This window comes from Podarcis pityusensis, assembly GCF_964106645.2.
Source record: "Podarcis pityusensis genome assembly, chromosome: 16".
Lineage (NCBI taxonomy): Eukaryota > Metazoa > Chordata > Lepidosauria > Squamata > Lacertidae > Podarcis > Podarcis pityusensis.
The window spans coordinates 25,955,790-25,973,803 of record NC_138041.1 but is presented as its reverse complement, the minus strand read 5'-3'; the positions used below and the strand labels follow the sequence as shown (position 1 = coordinate 25,973,803).

At 47.7% G+C, this 18,014-nt stretch overlaps 1 protein-coding gene across 8 annotated transcripts in view; it reads right to left on the bottom strand.

The window, feature by feature from the left end:
* CABP1 (calcium binding protein 1) overlaps positions 1-18,014 on the bottom strand; it is a 73,001-nt gene that overhangs the window by 26,032 nt on the left and 28,955 nt on the right. The window contains exon 1 of one of the 8 annotated variants that reach the window (XM_080986415.1): positions 11,290-11,392. The exons of 2 other annotated variants lie outside the window; for them this stretch is intronic. Coding sequence is in view for 3 of the 6 variants with exons in the window: in XM_080986409.1 (XP_080842535.1) it covers positions 10,020-10,559 (540 nt within the window). In the remaining 3 variants the exon portion in view is untranslated. 5 more of the 8 variants (XM_080986410.1, XM_080986409.1, XM_080986406.1 and 2 more) reach the window with 5 other exon arrangements.

The following is an 18,014-nucleotide window of genomic DNA, read 5'->3' as shown; positions in this document are numbered from 1 at the left end:
GAGTGAGAGCCAGAATGCAACCTTGCTTCACTCCTTATGACATTTTAAACGTATCAGTCATGCCATCATTTAAACCTCTTTCTTGTATTGCTGTATAGTTTGTGGATGAATAGCAGAATTCTGTAGTCAATGTTAGCAATTCGAAATTTCTCCCTGTCTGTTTCAATTAGTAGTCGAATGCTGCAGAAAACTCAATAAAGGCTATATAAGGAAAATTCTTAATGTTCTTAGTATATTTCCTTATGGTTAAGAGTAAAACATCGATCATTGATGCTGTGCCCTCCTCTGAATCCCACTTGTTCTTCACAAATAATGTTGCTATTTTGCAACTAGTCTGATAATTTTGAAGGAGATACCATGCCTATAGCTTTGAGGAAGTGTCTAACCAGCTGATAGTTTTGTGGATTCTTCCTATCTCCTTTCTTATAAATCAGGAAAATAATACTCAATAAAACCTCAATATCTTTTACTGAAATCTTAATAAAAATTATTTAAAATCTCAATACCCAGAGGACATTTGGCCTGTGTTGTTTATGGTGGTAAATAAGCCAGCCAGGATAGACTTCCATGATTCCATGTATTCTTTATAGAGCTCAGGTGGAAGAATATCTTCTCCAGGAGCATTATTTGAAATAATGGCCTTTGTCTCATTACAGGAGACTGGTTGCCAATCAGGTAGGTTTGAGAAATCCTTAAACACTGCTGGTACATATGTTTGCCCAGATTTTGTTGTTGTTGTTTAGTCGTGTCCAACTCTTCGTGACCCCATGGACCAGAGCACGCCAGGCACTCCTGTCTTCCAGCTTGGTCAAACTCATGTTTGTAGCTTCGAGAACACTGTCCAACCATCTCGTCCTCTGTCATCTCCTTCTCCTTGTGCCCTCAATCTTTCTCAACATCAGGGTCTTTTCCAGGGAGTCTTCTCTTCTCATGAGGTGGCCAAATATTGGCCACCAAATATGTTGGAGAAACATTTAACACAATTAAAGGGAGGAATTGAGGCTTCTTGTAATGATCTCACTTCATTTAAACTCTGGGCCACCAGTTCCCAGAATTTGTCTTCCTTAATTTCCATTACTGCTAGTCCCAGTTCCTGCCACTGGGTTTTTGTATATTCAGCTTTCTTGCTTTTGAGCAGAGTCTTGTATTCCAATCTACATTTGATCACATTTTCTGTGGAAGCCTCTGATGAATTCTTATGCAAATCTCTAATTGCTTTAACCAGAACTTTCTTAGCTGCTTTGCATTGACCATCAAACCAGTCAAGGTGTGTTGTCTCTGTGTTGTTATTAATTATATAAGCTATCAAATAGGGCCTGGGTTCTGTGACAATTTGCTGGAAGACATCAACAAGATTTGGAGATTTGCTCACGAAAAGGTGGCTCAAGTTTGTCATGTCCTGTATTTCTCAACACACTCTTGAGGATTTGGTAGTTAGTATGTTTTCTGTTAAAGGACGTAGGATCACTGATATTGGAAAGTAGTTGCTTTCTGTTTGTTCTAGCACTTCAAAAGTGTTCACAAAAGTGAATAAAAATGTAAAGGTAAAGGACCCCTGGAGGGTTAAGTCCAGTCAAAGGCAACTATGGGGTTGCGGCACTCATCTCACTTTCAGGCCGAGGGAGCCAGCGTTTGTCCACAGACAGATTTCCGGGTCATGTGGCCAGCATGACTACACCGCTTCTGGTGCACGGAGGACCATGACAAGTGCCAGAGCGCATGGAAACGCCATTTACCTTCCCACTGCAACGGTACCTATTTATCTACTTGCATTGGCATGCTTTTGAACTGCTAGGTTGACAGGAGCTGGGACAGAGCAACGGGAGCTCACTCCATCGCGGGGATTCGAACCGCCAACCTTCCAATTGGCAAGCCCAAGAGGCTCAGTGGTTTAGACCACAGCGCCACCCCTGTCCCCTATAAAAGTGAATAATGAAGGAGAGACTATAATGTGATTGAAAGCACTTCCAGCATGCTTGTTCAAATAAGTATATTGACCCTTAGATATGTCTAGAGGACTCTTGTGAAGAACATATAAATTATGCTGGAATACAAATTGCAACAGTTTCAGGCTTGTGTGTGCATCATCTTGTCCAAAGAACAATGTGAGGTTAGGAAAATATCTTCTGAGTCTAAGCGAAAAAGTACCAAGAGACCCTCTGCAGTTGCTCCAACTGAGGCATTAAAATCTCCATAAAAAAGTACAAATGCTGTGAGGAATTTATGGCTGATCTGCTCTAGTAGGGATATTCAACCTGACTAAACATTGGTGGTCAGTGACATACTGTTAGTAGGAGGGAGGTAGATATTTATTTATACAGAAAAGAAATGCTCCTAATTCAATTTTGATTTCTACTGACATAAGATAGTTATTTTGAATTCGAAAATCTGCTATCAAAACTTCCCCTCCTAAATCAAGTGATAAAAAGTAATCAGGCCCCCACTTCCTTGGCCCTTTTAAAATTACGATTGAGAATATAGCCTTCCATAATAATTAATTGGTGTATGTTTTTAACTCTATGGTTTTATGTGTTTAGTGCTGTAAACAGATTTCATATACTATCTTATCATATACAAATATATTTTACAAACAAACAAAAAACAAATTTCTATAAAACAAAATCACCACAATAGCTGGCAATTCAGCCGTCCACAGGAAGTGCCCCCTTTGGACCCTGGTCCTGGGAATCAACAAATTTGTCAATTTTGGTGTCTCCAATGTGCTTATTTTTAAATCTCCACATATCCACATCAGCTTGAGATTTATTTATTTTTTAAGTTGCTCATGAAAATTCACCAGCATTTTAGTTTCAATTTCTCCTAATATACACATTTTCAAAGTAGCTTCCCGGGATATAATGCATTTTTTAATATAATTTACCCTAATATATGCAATTATAGGCATACTTTATGCCAGTATATGCATTTTTGTGCACATCACTTGGCTGGAGAACTGCACTGTGAAATGTGGAGAAGTGATGGTTTTAAAGGGTGGCTGTGTTTCGATTTGTGTATTATTTCAGAAAGTACAAATTAGGATCAAGCAAATGGCTCATCTAGTCCAGAATCTTGTTCTTATGGTGGCCAACCAGATGCCCCTATTCAAAAGCCCCCTAGCAGGACTCATGGACAAGAGCATTTTCCCCTCCTGCAGATTCCAGCAACTGGTATTCAGAACATCGCTGCCTAGGCCTCCAAAGCAGGGCCAGTAACAAACATTTCCCAGTGGATTGCACCCCATCAGTCAGATTGGCCCATCTCCTGATACACCCCAAACCTGGGAACCAGCAGCTTCACTTTAGCTCCTGTGAGGGCCACTTCAGCTTGCTGTGCACGTCTCACATATCATAATGCCAGCATCTGGGTCCACCTCCACCAAGGCCCTTTGCTAATATTAAGCAATTATGCTCCACCACACCCACATCCTAACCTGTCATTAGCCTAATGCGACACTGCGGCTGGTGCTCAGGCACAATGACAGAGCATCTGTTTCCACCCCCCACCTCCCCCCTGGTATTGCTCCGCTGCAAAGAGAGAGAGAGAGAGAGCTGTGCCAGGACTGTCAGCTTGGCCAAGCGTCTCAGAAAGCCCATTATTGAGACAACCACTGCAGCACTGATGAGATGCCTCGCCCTATCTCCTGTTGCCTGCACTGTGAGCCTCTTCTTTTCTCCTTGGGACGCCCTCTTCTCCAGCTCAGGGACACTTCGCACTGCTTCGATAGCACACTGTGTGAAGTCACCCCTCCAGCTTGGGGCGTTCCACTCAATGGCTGTACATACTGTTGCAGAACTAACAGGAGGAGCTGGGCTCCCTCCTCTCCTCAGATGGGGAGAGGTACACTATCGGGCTGTGATGTATTTTGATGCTAAGAGTAGCAGGACTTATGTGTGCTTCAAGGAGTTCTTTTCTGCAGAGCTTTTATAGAAAGGAAGAAACCGCCCATTTTGCTCACTAAGAGTCATCTGCATGATCAGGGGCACAGCATCTGCTCTGCATACAGAAGACCCCCCAGATTCAATCCTCATGTAGGGCTAGGAGAGACGCCCTATCTGAAGGGCTGCTGGTCACCATAGGCCAAATGTTAGGAAACTGTAGCCATCCAGATGTTGCTAGACTACAGATCCCCTCATCCCTGACCATCCCTGATGGATGGGTCCATAATTAAGACCATGTTCATCCACCAGTCTAGACTAGGGGTTCAAGGGTGAGGGTGAGGCTTGCTATTGTCCATATAACCACCAACTCCTTTGCCAGAAAACTTCTTGATCTTGGACTTAGAGCAGCAGTTCTCAATCTGTGGGTCCCCAGATGTTGTTGGACTACAACTCCCATCATCCCTGAGCTCTGGCCTTGCTAGCTAGGGGTGATGGGAGTTGTAGTTCAACAACATTTGGGGATCCACAGGTTGAGAAAGGCTGACTTAGAGGGTCTTAGAGAGACCACTTGGGTATGCTCCTAGTCTATTTATTGCCCTGTTGCCCAGCAGTATCCCTGATTGGGCTGTCCAAGGTAGTCTCTGGGGTATTGTTGGATTTCAGGATGATTGTCTCAAGTGACCTCAATATCCATGTGGAGGGAATCAGTTACAATGGGTCCAATCCTAACTCCAGGACCAAATCAAGAGACTAGCATTAGGTGAGTGCTTCTCACCCCCTGGGTAGTTACGTTAATGGGGTGCCGCAGAGCACTATCTTATCTCCAATGCTATTTAATATCTATATGAAGCCACTGGGAGTGGTCATTAAGAGTCTTGGGGCAAGGTGCCATCAGCTCTATTTCTCCATAACATCTGAACTGGGAGAGGCTGTGCAGCCCTCTGGACCAGTGCCTGGATGCAGTGGTTAGATGGATGAGGACAAACAAAATGTGCTTGAATCTTGGCGAGATGGGGACACTGTGGATGTGTGGTTCCTGTGTCTGAGAAACTGGTCAACTGCCTACCTCTGAAGGAGAAGGTTCGGAGTCTGGGGGTGATTCTGGACCGATCTTTGTTACTGAAAGCCCAGGTAGCCTCAGTGGCTAGAAGTGCCTTTTACCAGCTCCAACTGGTATGGCAGCTACAATCGTTCCTGGACTGGGAAAGCTTGGCCACAGTAGTTCATGTACTGGTTACTTTAAGATTAGATTACAGTGGTACCTCCAGTTACGAATTTAATTCGTTCCAGAGGTCCATTCTTAACCCGAAACCATTTTTAACATGAGGTGTGCTTTCGCTAATGGGGCCTCCCACTGCCGCCGCACCATCGGCACGTGACTTCTGCTTGCATCCCGGGACAAAGTTTGCAACCAGGAGCATCTACTTTCGGGTAAGCGGAGCTCGTTACCCAAAGCGTTCGTAAGGAGGACAGCACGTAACCCGAGGTTCTACTGAACTGCAATGTGCTCTAAGTGGGGCTTGCTTTGCATTTGATCTGGAAGCTGCAGTTGGTGCAGAATGCTGCAGCACGACTGCTGTCAGGAGACCCTGTCAACATTTGTGTAACATTTGTGCTCAGAGATCTGCACTGGTTGCTGATTTGCTACCAGGCCAAGTTCAAGACACTTAACAACTTGGGACCAGGACTATGAGATAACCTTTCCCCACATCTGGCCTCTCATCCACTTTAATCAGCAGAATGAGCATTACTATGGGTGCCATATGATACCCATTCTGCATTTGTAAGAACTCCATCATTTCATATGGCAGCGCTTACCCTTTGGAACTCCCTGCCTATTGACACGAGGCAGGTGCCTTCACTGTACTCTTTCTGTGCCTGCTAAAAGCATTTTTGTTTAGACAATTTTTTGTTTAGTCAAAGCCTATCCAAAAGATGTAGAATGTTGACATGTGCTTTAACCTGGTTTTTAGCTTATCACTGATTTTAATTATTTCTGAATTATTTTTTTTACTAACAATTTCATTGTTTTGTTCTCTTTGTAAAGTGCTTTGAGGACTTTTTACAACCAAGCAGTATTTCAATCTAGTGAAACGGAACAAAAAAGCTATGCTGACTGGAGCGGATGGGAGTCTAGCAATACCTGGAGGGCCACAGGTTCCCCACCTCTGATGCAGGCAAGGCATTACTGAGCTGAGTGAACCAGTACACAGTGATATAAGGCAGCTTCCTATCTTCCTACAAGACTGACGCAGGGAGGGGGACCAGTTTGCCAGCTGGTATGGTTTCTCTCCTTGACATAACACATGTAATAAGAGGAGACTGGCACTCTGCAATCCTGATCATTAAGGCGCCCCCTGAGGTGCTCAGTACTCCTCTCCACAAACTCCTCCAGGCAACCATTTCACATCTCCATAACTCTGTGTATGGGGGAAGTGCATGCGGATGGACAGTTAACCACCCTACTTGCTCCAGTTCTGCCGTCATGAACCTGCTGGTTCCTCCTGTCTTAGGGTTGCTAGGGGGTTGCATGAGCCCGGGGTGTTTTCTCCTGGGCCCCTGATCTTCTTCCCCTCTGTTTTAAAAAACTTAGTTCTGTTGTTTTTTTTAACTTTGCTTAGTGATAAACATAAGGAGGATAAGGCTCCAAATGGCTATAAACCTTGATGGTTATGTTCTGCCTTCACTGTCAGAGGCAGTAATGCTTCTGAATACCAGTTGCTGAAAACCACAGAGGGGAGAGGGGAGAGAGCTGTTGCGCTCAGGTTCCCCTCCTAGGCTTTCCTTTGGGGGCATCTGGTTGGCCACTGGTAGAACAGGATGCTGGACTAGAGTAGGGGCAGACTTTGGTAATCTTTCATAATACAGTGCCCTGTGTGAGGCCAACATTTGGTGCCCCCGAATGCCCCCTGTGCAGGGGAACAGCTCACACAACCCTAAATCCAGAAATGGGTAGATGGGCCACTGGCCTGATCCAGCATACTCTTCTGGTGGTCTTATGCTCTTGGGAAGTCCACAAGTAAGGTCTGAACAGCCTCCCCAATTGCTTGCCTCCAGAATCTCGTCACTAAAACCCTACCTACATATGCCAGGGATTAAACCTGGGACGTTCTGCATGCACAGCAGATGCTCCACCATCAAGCTACAGTTCCCCCTAGTTTGTCTGAAAAAATGGTGTCCTGCCTTTCCACCAAATGGTACTTCGAAGAGCACACTTCAAGGAGAGCGCATAGATTGGGAAAACTGCTCCTGCAGACATTACCGCACACACATGCCAATCTAATGTATGAGGCGCTTCCCCAAAGAAGACAAACTGTGTCACACAGAGCTTTAGATGCACTTACTCTGCATCTCCCTGGAGACACCCCCAGCTCCTAGTCTGTCATCTCTTCCCAGTCCCCAGCTGCATGAGAAATACAGGTTGGGCTTGTGGTACAATGCACCGTTGGAGAGCCAAATCCCTCTCTCCTTGCATTTCAAAAATCCTCACTTTGGTTTCATGGACTGCTTGTGCTAGGACAGTGTGTTGTCTGGGGCTGATGGGAGCTGTAGTCCAAAATGTCTGAAGAGCACCAAGTCAGGACTGGTTGGTTAAAAGTTACACACTGTAGCCCCACCAAGATTGAGATAGGTTGACAGAGGTTGTATGAAACCTGAGCAGAACAGTTGGGGGTGTTAATGCTTCTCTCTCTCCCCGGAGGGGAGCCAGTGGTGGCATACTGGTTACATTGTTGAACTAGGACCTGGAAGACCAGGGTTCAGATCCCCACGCAGCCAGCAAACTCCCAGGGTGACCTTGGGCCAGTTACCATCTCTCAGCCTAACCTAACTCATGGAGTTCTTGTGAGGATATGTTGGGGAGGAAGTGAACCCTTGAGCTCCTTGGAGAAAACGTGGGATATAAATGTGATAGATAAATAAACAAACCGTAAAATTAATTTTCTTCCTTATTGTGATGGAAAGAAATTAACTCCTCCTTCCACCTCCCTCTTTTTCAGAGTTTTCAGGGATTTAATTTGGACCTGCCTTTGCCATCCTAAGGACCTCCAGATGTTTCAGAATACAACTCCCAGCTGTGCTGGCTGGGGCTGATGGAGGTTGTGGTCCAAAACATCTGAAGAGCAGCCAGTTGGTGAAGAGCTTGCTAGAATACTTCTGGGAAGGAGCATCTTATGGGATGGTTTTCCTGCGCCTTCCTGCTCCATCCCTACAGATAGGCTGCAGAAAGGGACAGGTTAGAGACAATCCCTCTCTCTTTAGCCTCTCCATCACATAGGGAGGATTCATTCCCAGCAAGAACACTTGGACACCATCAACTTGACACAACAGCATCAAGAGCCAGCCTAACCTATCTCACAGGGTTGTTAGGAGCATAAAATGAAGAAGAGGAGAACAGTGTATGTCACCCTGACCTCCTTGAAAGAAATCTAACAATAAATAACTAACAACAAACAAACAAACCATTCTACGCATCCTGCTCAGTTTAAAATCCTGTCTGAAGATTTCAGACCTGGATAAAAAGGACTTTTAAAAAAATACTCATGCAGAGAGAGCTGTTATCAACCAAATGTTTTGCAAGTGGCAGTGCGGGATTGGACCCAGAGCACAATTTAGCAACTGAAGCAAACACTCCCTGTCCCGCTCTCTCCACCATGTCTAATTCTGGTGCTCTTTTATTTGGCTGACCCATCAAAATAAAAATGCATGTTTAAAAAGGGTCAGTTAAATGGCTGGAATTGGCATTTGCCACTCCCGTAAACTTAAATGTCAAACCTTTCTGGGTGGAAAGATACAGGGGCCACCTGCAGGGAGAAGATTATCAGCACTATTAAAAGGTGGCAGAGAAAGAGATAGAGATGGAAGTTGCTGAGGTTCTCTTGCACAAGCATCCCCTGTTCATTTCAATGGGACTTGTGCAAGAGACCTTCCTGTTCAACTGGGCCTCCTCTTACTTTGCCAAAGGGGCATCCTCCAGATGTTTAGGACTACAACTCCCATCAGTATGTCCATACTGGCTGGAGCTCATGGGAGTTGTCATCCAAAACATCTGAAGAGCACCAGGTTGGCGAAGCCTTGCATAGCTTGCATAGGTGTCATCCTGTGCCGCTGGCACCCAACCCAGACTTGGTCCTGAGACAGTTTTCACAAGTGGAACACCCAGAAAAAAAGAAGCAAGGGAGGTTTTCTCACCTTCAATGTGCATCTATGTGAAAATGGTCACCAGTGGACGTGAACAGAGCAGTGTTAAAATCAAACCCAATATTCGAAGGTCAGCTACAGGAGCTCAAAAGACAAATAAAGGGATAGGCAACCCATCCTTAGGTTTGCTTAGTGTCTATTGCATATTTTTTTAATGTATTATTTTTAACTGTTTCACTAATTCACCGTCTTTGCACTTACAGTTTCTCCAACCTTCAGCCCGCCCCAGCAACACACAGGACTGAAGCGTAAGCGGTGTCTCTCCTCTCACTCAGAAAGACAGGTTCACTTGACCCCAAAGCTTCGGGGCCGATACCCAACACACAGGGGTGCGCTCAGGCACAATTCGCACACGTACACACACCAAACCGCTGAGCACGACCCCTTCCCGCTTGCTGCGTTCTTTTGCTCTTCACCAGCTTCTTTTCCACGGGGATTGCTTTAGGTGGCTTGTTGGTCCCTGCCAATGTCTGCCCGACCCACTTCCTTTCCCTGGCGACTCCTGAGGACTAGCTGCTTAGCCCTGCCTCACTTTACCGGTGCTCTCCCGCGCGCAAACCTCTGACCCGGCGGTTGCCTTGCATCACTTTACCGGTGCTCTCGCGCACGCACACTTCTGACCCGGCGGTTGCTTCCTCCTGAGAACCTGGGGAAAGGTGCACAGGGAGGACTCCAGGAGAATTTGGAGTGGGGGCTTTGCAGGGAGGAGGAAGAGAAGCAGCTCCAGCGTCTGTTTTCGCCCCCTCTCGCCCCCTCCTTCCCTTCCAGCATAGCTCCGCTGGAGTTTCCTGCCAGGCAGCCCCGAAGCAGCACATTTCCAGCCAGAAGTTTCCGAGCTCTCTCCTCCCCAACCCCGCATCCCGTCCCAAAAGGAAGCGCAGGAAAGAGAGGAGTGGCAAGGAGGGGGCAGCGGAGTTAGAGGAGGGACGAAGGGCCCCTTACCTGGCCAAAGACCGAGCTGAGGATGGGGTGGAGCTGGTGGAAGAGTGGGTCGACTTCCGCGCCGGGTTTGGAGGCGGCGGAGCTCTTGCTGCTGCCGCCGCCTCCGCTGCCGCCGGAGGTGCCTTTGGGGGACGCTCCGTCGGGCAGCTGGAGGGACTCTCGGCTGGCTCGTTTGCCGCCCAAGTCCTGCCCCCGACCCGCCGTCGCTACCCCGTCGCTCTCCGCCTCCTGGCTGGCACTCCGAGAGGAGCCGCGCGCCCGGCCGCTCCCGCGTCTCCGCGGAGCCGCCTCCGCCTCGTCGGGCTCCCCCAGGCGATTCTGCTGCTGCTGGTGCCTCCTCAAGCTGCCGTTGGAGGAGACTGTGGCGCCGGCTCCTGGGTGGCACAGGGGCCTCCTGGCGCTGGGCTCGGGGCTGCCTTCCGTGCGGCCCCCGGAGCTGCGCGGCTGCGGCTCGCTGGGCGCCCGCCTGCCGCTCCCGCCGCCGCCCGTCCGCAGTAAGGACGTCTTGGACTCGCTCTTGCGCACCGAGGAGGAACTCATGGTCGTCGGCGCCGCCGCCGCTCAGCGGACCAGCATCTCTTAAGCCGCCAGGAGGAGGAGGAAGCCGGGAGGGAGGGGGTAGAGAGGAGGAGGAGGAGGAGGTGGGGGGACGCGTCTTTATATCTTCTCCCCCCCCCCACCGCCCCACGCCTGGGGAAGCTCCTGAGCTGGAGGCGACTGCCGCCGCCGCACTTCAGCACCACAGCCCTCGGACAGCGCCCGGAGCAGCAGCAGTAATAGTAGCAGAGGCGCCGCCAGGCACAACCGCCGCCGCAGGTGAAGCGCCTGCAAAGCTGCCGCCGCCGCCGCACTTCAGCACCACCGCCCGCGGACAGCAGCAGCAGCAGCAGCAGTGAATGGAGAGAAGAGGCTACGCCAGGCAGAGCCGCAGGTGAAGCTCCTCGCCCCGCAGAGCCGCCGCCGCAGTAGCCGCAGCCTCCCTCCCTCCCTCCGACCGCCGCATCGGCTCCCCGAACCTCGCGGGAGCCCCGGCAGTGGGTGGGAAGCGCCGCGCCGGCGGCGGGATAAAGGCGCAGCGCTGGCCTTGGGAAGGAAGGAGGCGAGGAGGGAGGGAGGGAGGAAGGAAGGCGACCCTCACTTCCCAAACAGGAGTAGTGCGGAGGGTGGGGAGAACCTTCGCCAAAAGATGCACCAAAGCTCCCCCCCCCCACTCCCCGCCTTAGCAGACACCGGATCCCCTCCCTCCTCCCCCCTCTCCTCGCTTCCTCACCTGTGGAGTCAGCCAACTTTCAACGCCAGGCTCACCCTGGACCAGAGCATGAACTCGTAGATGGGGAATGAAGGCAGAGAGGCACTTTGGAGAGCTCCAGCAGAGGAGGAGGAGAAGGAGGAGGAGAATGGCAGCAGCAACAGCGCCCTGATGGAGGGGGGGCTGTCGCTTGGCACAGCCAGATTTAAAGGGTCCCAAGAATGGCACCCTTGTCACAAGACCATTCTATTGCCCTCGGAGAGATAACAAAGTACTCTTGGCATCCACATGGGTGAGGTGTATCCTGATGCCTGCCTGTCCTGCTTCCCTATGGTCAGCTCAGGAAACAGAATATGGATGTCACAGAGGGCATCAGGGTGGGAGGCCTCAGAGCTCTCGGTCAAAACTGAGTGGGACATCCTCAGGCACAAGTCCCACCGGTGTGACTGGCACCCTGTTCTGTGAGCACCCCCCACATTCAGTCCGAAGGGGGCCTGCACTGACATTCATTATGACAGTCATCATGGAGCTCAAGATGAGGCACAGGAGCTTTTGCCAACCTGGTCCCCCCCATGGGAGTTGTAGTCCAAAACATCTAGAAGGGACCGGGTTGGCAAGTACAGGTTTTCAAGCCCAGTCCTAGCTTGGAAATAGCTGAGAACCTCCTGGTGATTGATAAGGACAGCCTAGACAACCAGTGGTGATCTGAGCTAGCAACAAAATCGGGCAGAGCAACAGACACGGCTGTTATCTTTGCACACTTGGCCACATTCCAGTCAAGCAAAAGTCAAAAGTTCCTAACATCCATTCCCTCCCCTCCACACATCTCTCCATCCTCCAACTGGTTATGAAACCCTCTGAGCTCTGGGCCCTATTCAAAGTGTTCACATTAGTGCTTTATGCTCTAAATAACTTTGGCAACAAATATCTGAGAGACTGCCTCCTTCCGGAGAAATCCTCTTAGAAGTTAAGATCAACAGAGGAGGCCTTCTTTGTAGTTCAACCATCCTCAGAAGTTAAGAGGGTGTTGGCCTGGAAGAGGACATTCTCTGTGGCAGCCCCTAAGTTGTAAAACTCCCTTCTCCCCACAGAGGTGCATCTGGCAGCTTCACTGAACGGCTTTTTGGGGATGCTGAAGAGGCACCTCTTTACTCTAGTCTTTGACACCTGAGAGGTGTGCTTTCAGAACAGCCTCTGTTTCTGTGCCTGTAACTTCTTTTACCTGATCTAAAATCTTTCAATTATTGTAAACTGCCCTGGGATCTTAGAATGAAGGGTGGGTGAAAAATGAAATTAATAGTAAAAATAATTAGCAACAATCACGCAAGCAGGAGGCATTATTGCACTTCATGGAGGCCACATCCCCATCAAGGAAAGGCATTCTAGGAGGGTGCAGAACAGGGACAATGATGGGTGTAACCTAGGAGGAGGGGATGTGGTTTGGAGGGAATCCTGAGAGCCAGCTAGAGGAGACTGGAGGGTCATATTTGGCCCATGGGCTGGATGTTCCCCACCCTTCCTGTAGCTATTCTGCAACAGTGTCTACTTGTAAATTCATTAGGTCAGGTGATCTGGCTCAGATCCATTGTGAAGCCCAAGATGCCTGACTGGGAACATCTCATCAAGTTCTCAAGTTCTGTAGTGTAATCAATATTGGGTTAACTATCCCTCAGGGGTTGGGGAAAGGGTATTAACATGTAATTGGATTCTCTTGTGCAAAAGTAAATGTGGAAACTGTCCAGGTAGATACCCAATATCAGCAGCCAAAGGTCACACCCTTTTCCACCCTTGTCATTCTCATGTACCTTATTGACAAACATCCAGGCAGATAATCTCTCCCTGGTGGAGTTAGCTTCCCTGCCAGCTATTTTTATGTCAGGGGAACCATCTGAAACTCAAATTGAGTGTAGGTCCTTTGGACCATACACCACACCACCAGGAAGCCCTCCAGCGTGATATGAAAATGACCTCCTTTCCAGGCTTTTTGCTTCTGATGCCCGGACTTCAGAAACACAGACTGCCTCTGAAGAGAGAGCTTCCATTTTGCTGTTGAAGTTATCATCAAAGCTGGTGGCTATTCCCACATCTTACATGGTAGGTGAGGTTCAGCGATATAACATAGTCTGGCCTCCCCTAACCTGGGGCCCTCCATAGGTTTTAAACTACAATTCCCATCAGCCCCAGCATCATAGATCTATGCAGGCTGGGGCTGATGGGAGTTGTCGTCCAAGGTATGTGGAGACACCAAGTTGGGGAAGGCTGATGCAGTCAGTGCGAAGCTAGATCTAGCAATGTTTCAGATTCCAAGTAGTAATTGCTTCAAGGAAGCTTTACTTTCCAGTTGGAAACCTCATCAGGGTTGAAAGCAGTTGCCTTATTAATAGAGAGGAAATCACTGAGGCAGAAATAGGAACGAGACATTGGCTTTGAAAGCCCTCCGGGGATCAATACAGCAAAAAGTTCCACTGGCAGCAGATGGGCAACACTCCTTCCCAGGAGGAAAGCTACATCAAGGAGGCCTTGGTAGATTAACCAACCCACTGATACTTTATCACAGGGCTGGTACACCTGCACATGTTGCTGAATTCCTTCTGTGACCCTGACTATTGGTCATGTTGGCTGGGCTAATGGCATACAAAGCACATGCTCTGCCATTAGAACGTAAGAAGAGCCCTGCTGGATCAGGCCAAAGGTTCATCAAGCCCATAGAATCAAGGAACCATAGAGCTGGAAGGGATCACAAGGGTCTAACCATAGGGACCATCTAGCCCAACCCCCTGCAATGCAGGAATCTTTTGTTCAACATGGGGCTCGGACCCACAATCCTGAGATTAAGAGTCTCATGCTCTACTAACTGAGCTATCACAATGGGCAACCAGATGCCTCTTCTAGGAAGACTACAAACAGGATCTGAGCACAACAGCAACCCTCGCTTCCTGTGATCTCCAGCAACTGATATTTAGAAGGTTTTTTTGCCTCTGATCATGGAGGCAGAGCACAACCATCAGTTTGGAGACAGCTGCTGTGCTCTGTTATACTCCAGGTTATGATCACAGTCTCTTTGACAGCACAAGACCCAGGTCCAGCCCAGGCACAAGGAATGTCTCCTGCAATGACTTCAGTGGGAGGGATTTTAATGGGCCTGCTGTAACCTGGTCCAAAACAGGTCATAAATGGGAGTCAGACTTCACATGTTGGCTCATTTACTTTTTATGTTCTCAGCTTCTCTCCTCCTGATCAGCACATTCAGATCAGCACATAACAGGAGAAGGACATTATACTTTTGGAATGCAAAAGAGCTGGCTGGCTGGCTGGCTGGCTGGATTGAACAAGACCAAGAAACAAGCCCAAGGAGGAAAAGAAACTAACACTGCTAAACTGCTCTCTGCAAGAACCGCCTCTCCAGAGGGAGTATGGATTATTTGCCATCTGGCTGGACAGAATTGTCAAGACACTTAATATCTTACATAATACGCTTATTCGCTGCTTGCTTCCCAAGGTGGAACAAACATTTCATTAAGTAACGTCATACAAAGTCAGAGGCAAGACCTACCCTTGATGCCGCTAAGGTGGGGTTGCAAGTCATGGCATCTGGAAGCTAGTGCAGCAAAACAGGACAAGGCATCATTGGTGCAGCAACTTAGGACAGCATTACATCACTCACACAGAGGGCAATGTAAAGAGGGGCTGTAGAGCATCTGCTTTGTATGCCTGGCATCTCCAGGTAGGGATGGGAGAGACCGCTGTCTGAAATCCTGGAAACTTGCTGCCAGTCAGTGTGGCCAATACTCAGCTACATGGAGCAATGACATGCTGTGTTGTGAGGCAGCTTCCAATATTCCTGTGTAGTGCAAGATTGTGGCAGGGGCTGTTCTAGGGGCTGGAAATTTCTCAGCTTCAATGTGGTTCATATTCAGATAGTACCTTCCCTACCTGGCTAATTAACACAGGGTAAAATCTCCACCACAAACCTCATTGAATTGAATGGGACTTGAATGAAAGCAGAAGGGTGCAGTAGCCATTTACTTCAATGGGGCAAACTTCCCGTGCAATTTGGCCCATTTTAATTACCCAGAGGCAGGATAGGCCGTTTTAATTTTCCACCTCATCTGGGCACCAAAATATCCTGAGTGCAGATTCCAAGGAAGGATCATTTCACCTTGATTCATGCACATGACCTCCTTTTCATCTGAACTGCAAAAAAGTCAAAGCTCTTGACTTAATGAACCAGTGAGAAAACCGATGGTGGGGGAAAAGGAATAGAATATAAGCAGAGTTGGAAGGGGCCCCAAAGGTCGTCTAATCCAACCCCCTGCAATGCAGGAATTACAGTTAAATCTGCCTTTGTGTTGTGTGCAACAGTGGCATTCAGCTGCTGCTGGGAGAGAAGAAAACAAGCTCAGTGGCAGAGCATCCCCAGCCTAAAACCCTGGAGTGCTGCTGTCAGTCAGTGTAGACCAACTGAACCAATGGTCTGAGTTGGTCCAAGGCAGTTTCCTGTGTTGCTATGTCATTCAGCTCAGCACACAATACCCTTTTAGCTGCCTTCTCAAACTTTTAATTTCCTAGGTACTGAGTGCTTGAAACGGCCCTGCGACTGACTGTAGGTCCACAGAGAAAAATGTTCCTTGAAACAGATTGTCTGGAGGGTGCTAAAGATCATTACTTGATTGGAAATGCTTTGAGAGTGCTCAGAAACAGGGAGATTTGCTTTATGGAATAAATTCTGCTGGTTAACCAATGAATATGCTGTATGAGTGTCACAGCAAGAATGTGTTATGCTAGCTAGATATTGGAACAGTGGAGGAAAGCTCAAATTCCTGTCCTAACGGAATGGGAAGGGAAATTGTACAAATAGGCACTTATGGCAAAGCTATTAAGAGTAAATTGAGGAAAGTCCCTTCCAGCTCTACAATTCTGTGTTTAGACAGAACTGGAAAGTGTTTACCGAATGCTGTCTTTAACCAAGCACATTCTCCACAAGATCCAAAATATTTATTTGAGATGATATAATACAGGGGTTGCCAAACTTTTTTGGCTGATGGGCAGATTTAGATTTTTGAGTGAGTGTTGAGGGTGCCACCCCCTTCTCTCTCTCTCTCTCTCTCTCTCTCTCTCTCTCACACACACACACACACACACAGATGAGAACCCTCCCACAGAAAGACAGAAAGACTTTTGGGCACACACTCACACACTTCAGTTTTCCAAAGGATCTTGGTAAGTCAGATCCAGTAGAATTAATCAGCACCTTGAAAATTACATAGAGATGAAAGAGGAAGTGAGAAAGAATGTCACTTTTCTAACTTCCTCCTTCAGCTGTAGGTACATTTCAAGGGACAAAAAGCTGACTACACTCGTCAACTCATGACCATGGAGGTAGAGTGAGAGAGGGCTCAGAGCCTCCAGAGGAGGACCTCAAGAGTGATATAGTTATATTATAATGCCTACCAAATAGTTGATGCAATCCTTTATATTTTTCTATTTCTTTCTGTTTGTTGCCTTTTTTCCAAATAAGTATGCTTGTTTTATAAAACTGAGCAGAAATGCTAAATTGAAAATAAAACCTGTAAAGGAATGTGCAGGCTTTAAATGTGAATGGGATGCTATTTGGCAAAATCGTTCAGAAAGGGAAGAGACATTTGGTTTCAATGCTGCTCATTGGGATCACTTATTGTACAGATAGGAAAGGAGACCGTGAGCAATGAGAATTTCAGTTAGGTTTTGACCTGGCAATCTCTTGGGTGCTAAAGGTGCTTGTTACAGTAAAGGCAGAAACTACCATCCTCTCCAGGGCAAAACAGTGCCATCAAAACTGATTAATAAGAAATTAGCTGTTGCAGCAATGACTCGAAGTTTACTTGGACGTACAGCCAATTTGCATATGCATGGAATTTGGGCCATTTCCCAAGGAACACCATCCCACACAAATAGTGTTTGCATAAAGTTTCAGTAATTGTTTTGGGTAGAGGGGGCAGCTTCAATTTTGTTCTGCTCAGCATAGGATTAGAGGGCCTCATAATGGCTACCAGGCATCCTTGTTCTGTTTTTGTTTGCTTCCTTCTACTCCTGCTCTTCGACCTTTAACAGCAGCCTGATCTGCACAATGATGCTTTCCCTAGCATTCTGGGATGTGTGTTTGTGTGTAGATGTACCTACTGTACATTTCTGTCTCATGGTAGAGCTGGCCTGGATATTTCTGTGCAGGGCTGGCCCTACCATGAGGCAGAGTAAGGTAGCTGTCTCAGGGGGCAGATGGCAGGGGCAGCAGCTGTCCCTCCACTGCCCCCCACTCAAGTCATTTAAGCCTCCTCTCTACCTTTTAAGCTAGTCTACTGCCCCCGAGTACAGAGTTGGACATCGTTCCACAGCCTTGAAGTCAGATTCAGCCACCAGCCAAGTAGAATTCTGTATGTGGAATGGGAGCGCCAGCTCATTTAGATATGGGGGAGAAATTCTGTTCACATTTATAGGCAATCTTACCTTACCCATTTTGTGCTTTCTAAAACAATATTAAAATATCCCAAGTTTCAAATTGTGCACTTCTCTGAATTTTGCAGTGCAGTACTCTGGCCAAGTAATGTGTGCAAAAATTCATAGATTAGTGGAAAGAACATACCCAAGTTGCTTTGCAAAAATGTGTATATTGGGGAAAATTGCATACAAACATGGGACAATTTCACACTAAAAGGATGGTGAATTTTCACGCGGACTGAAACAAAACTGGGAAATATGAAGAATTAAAC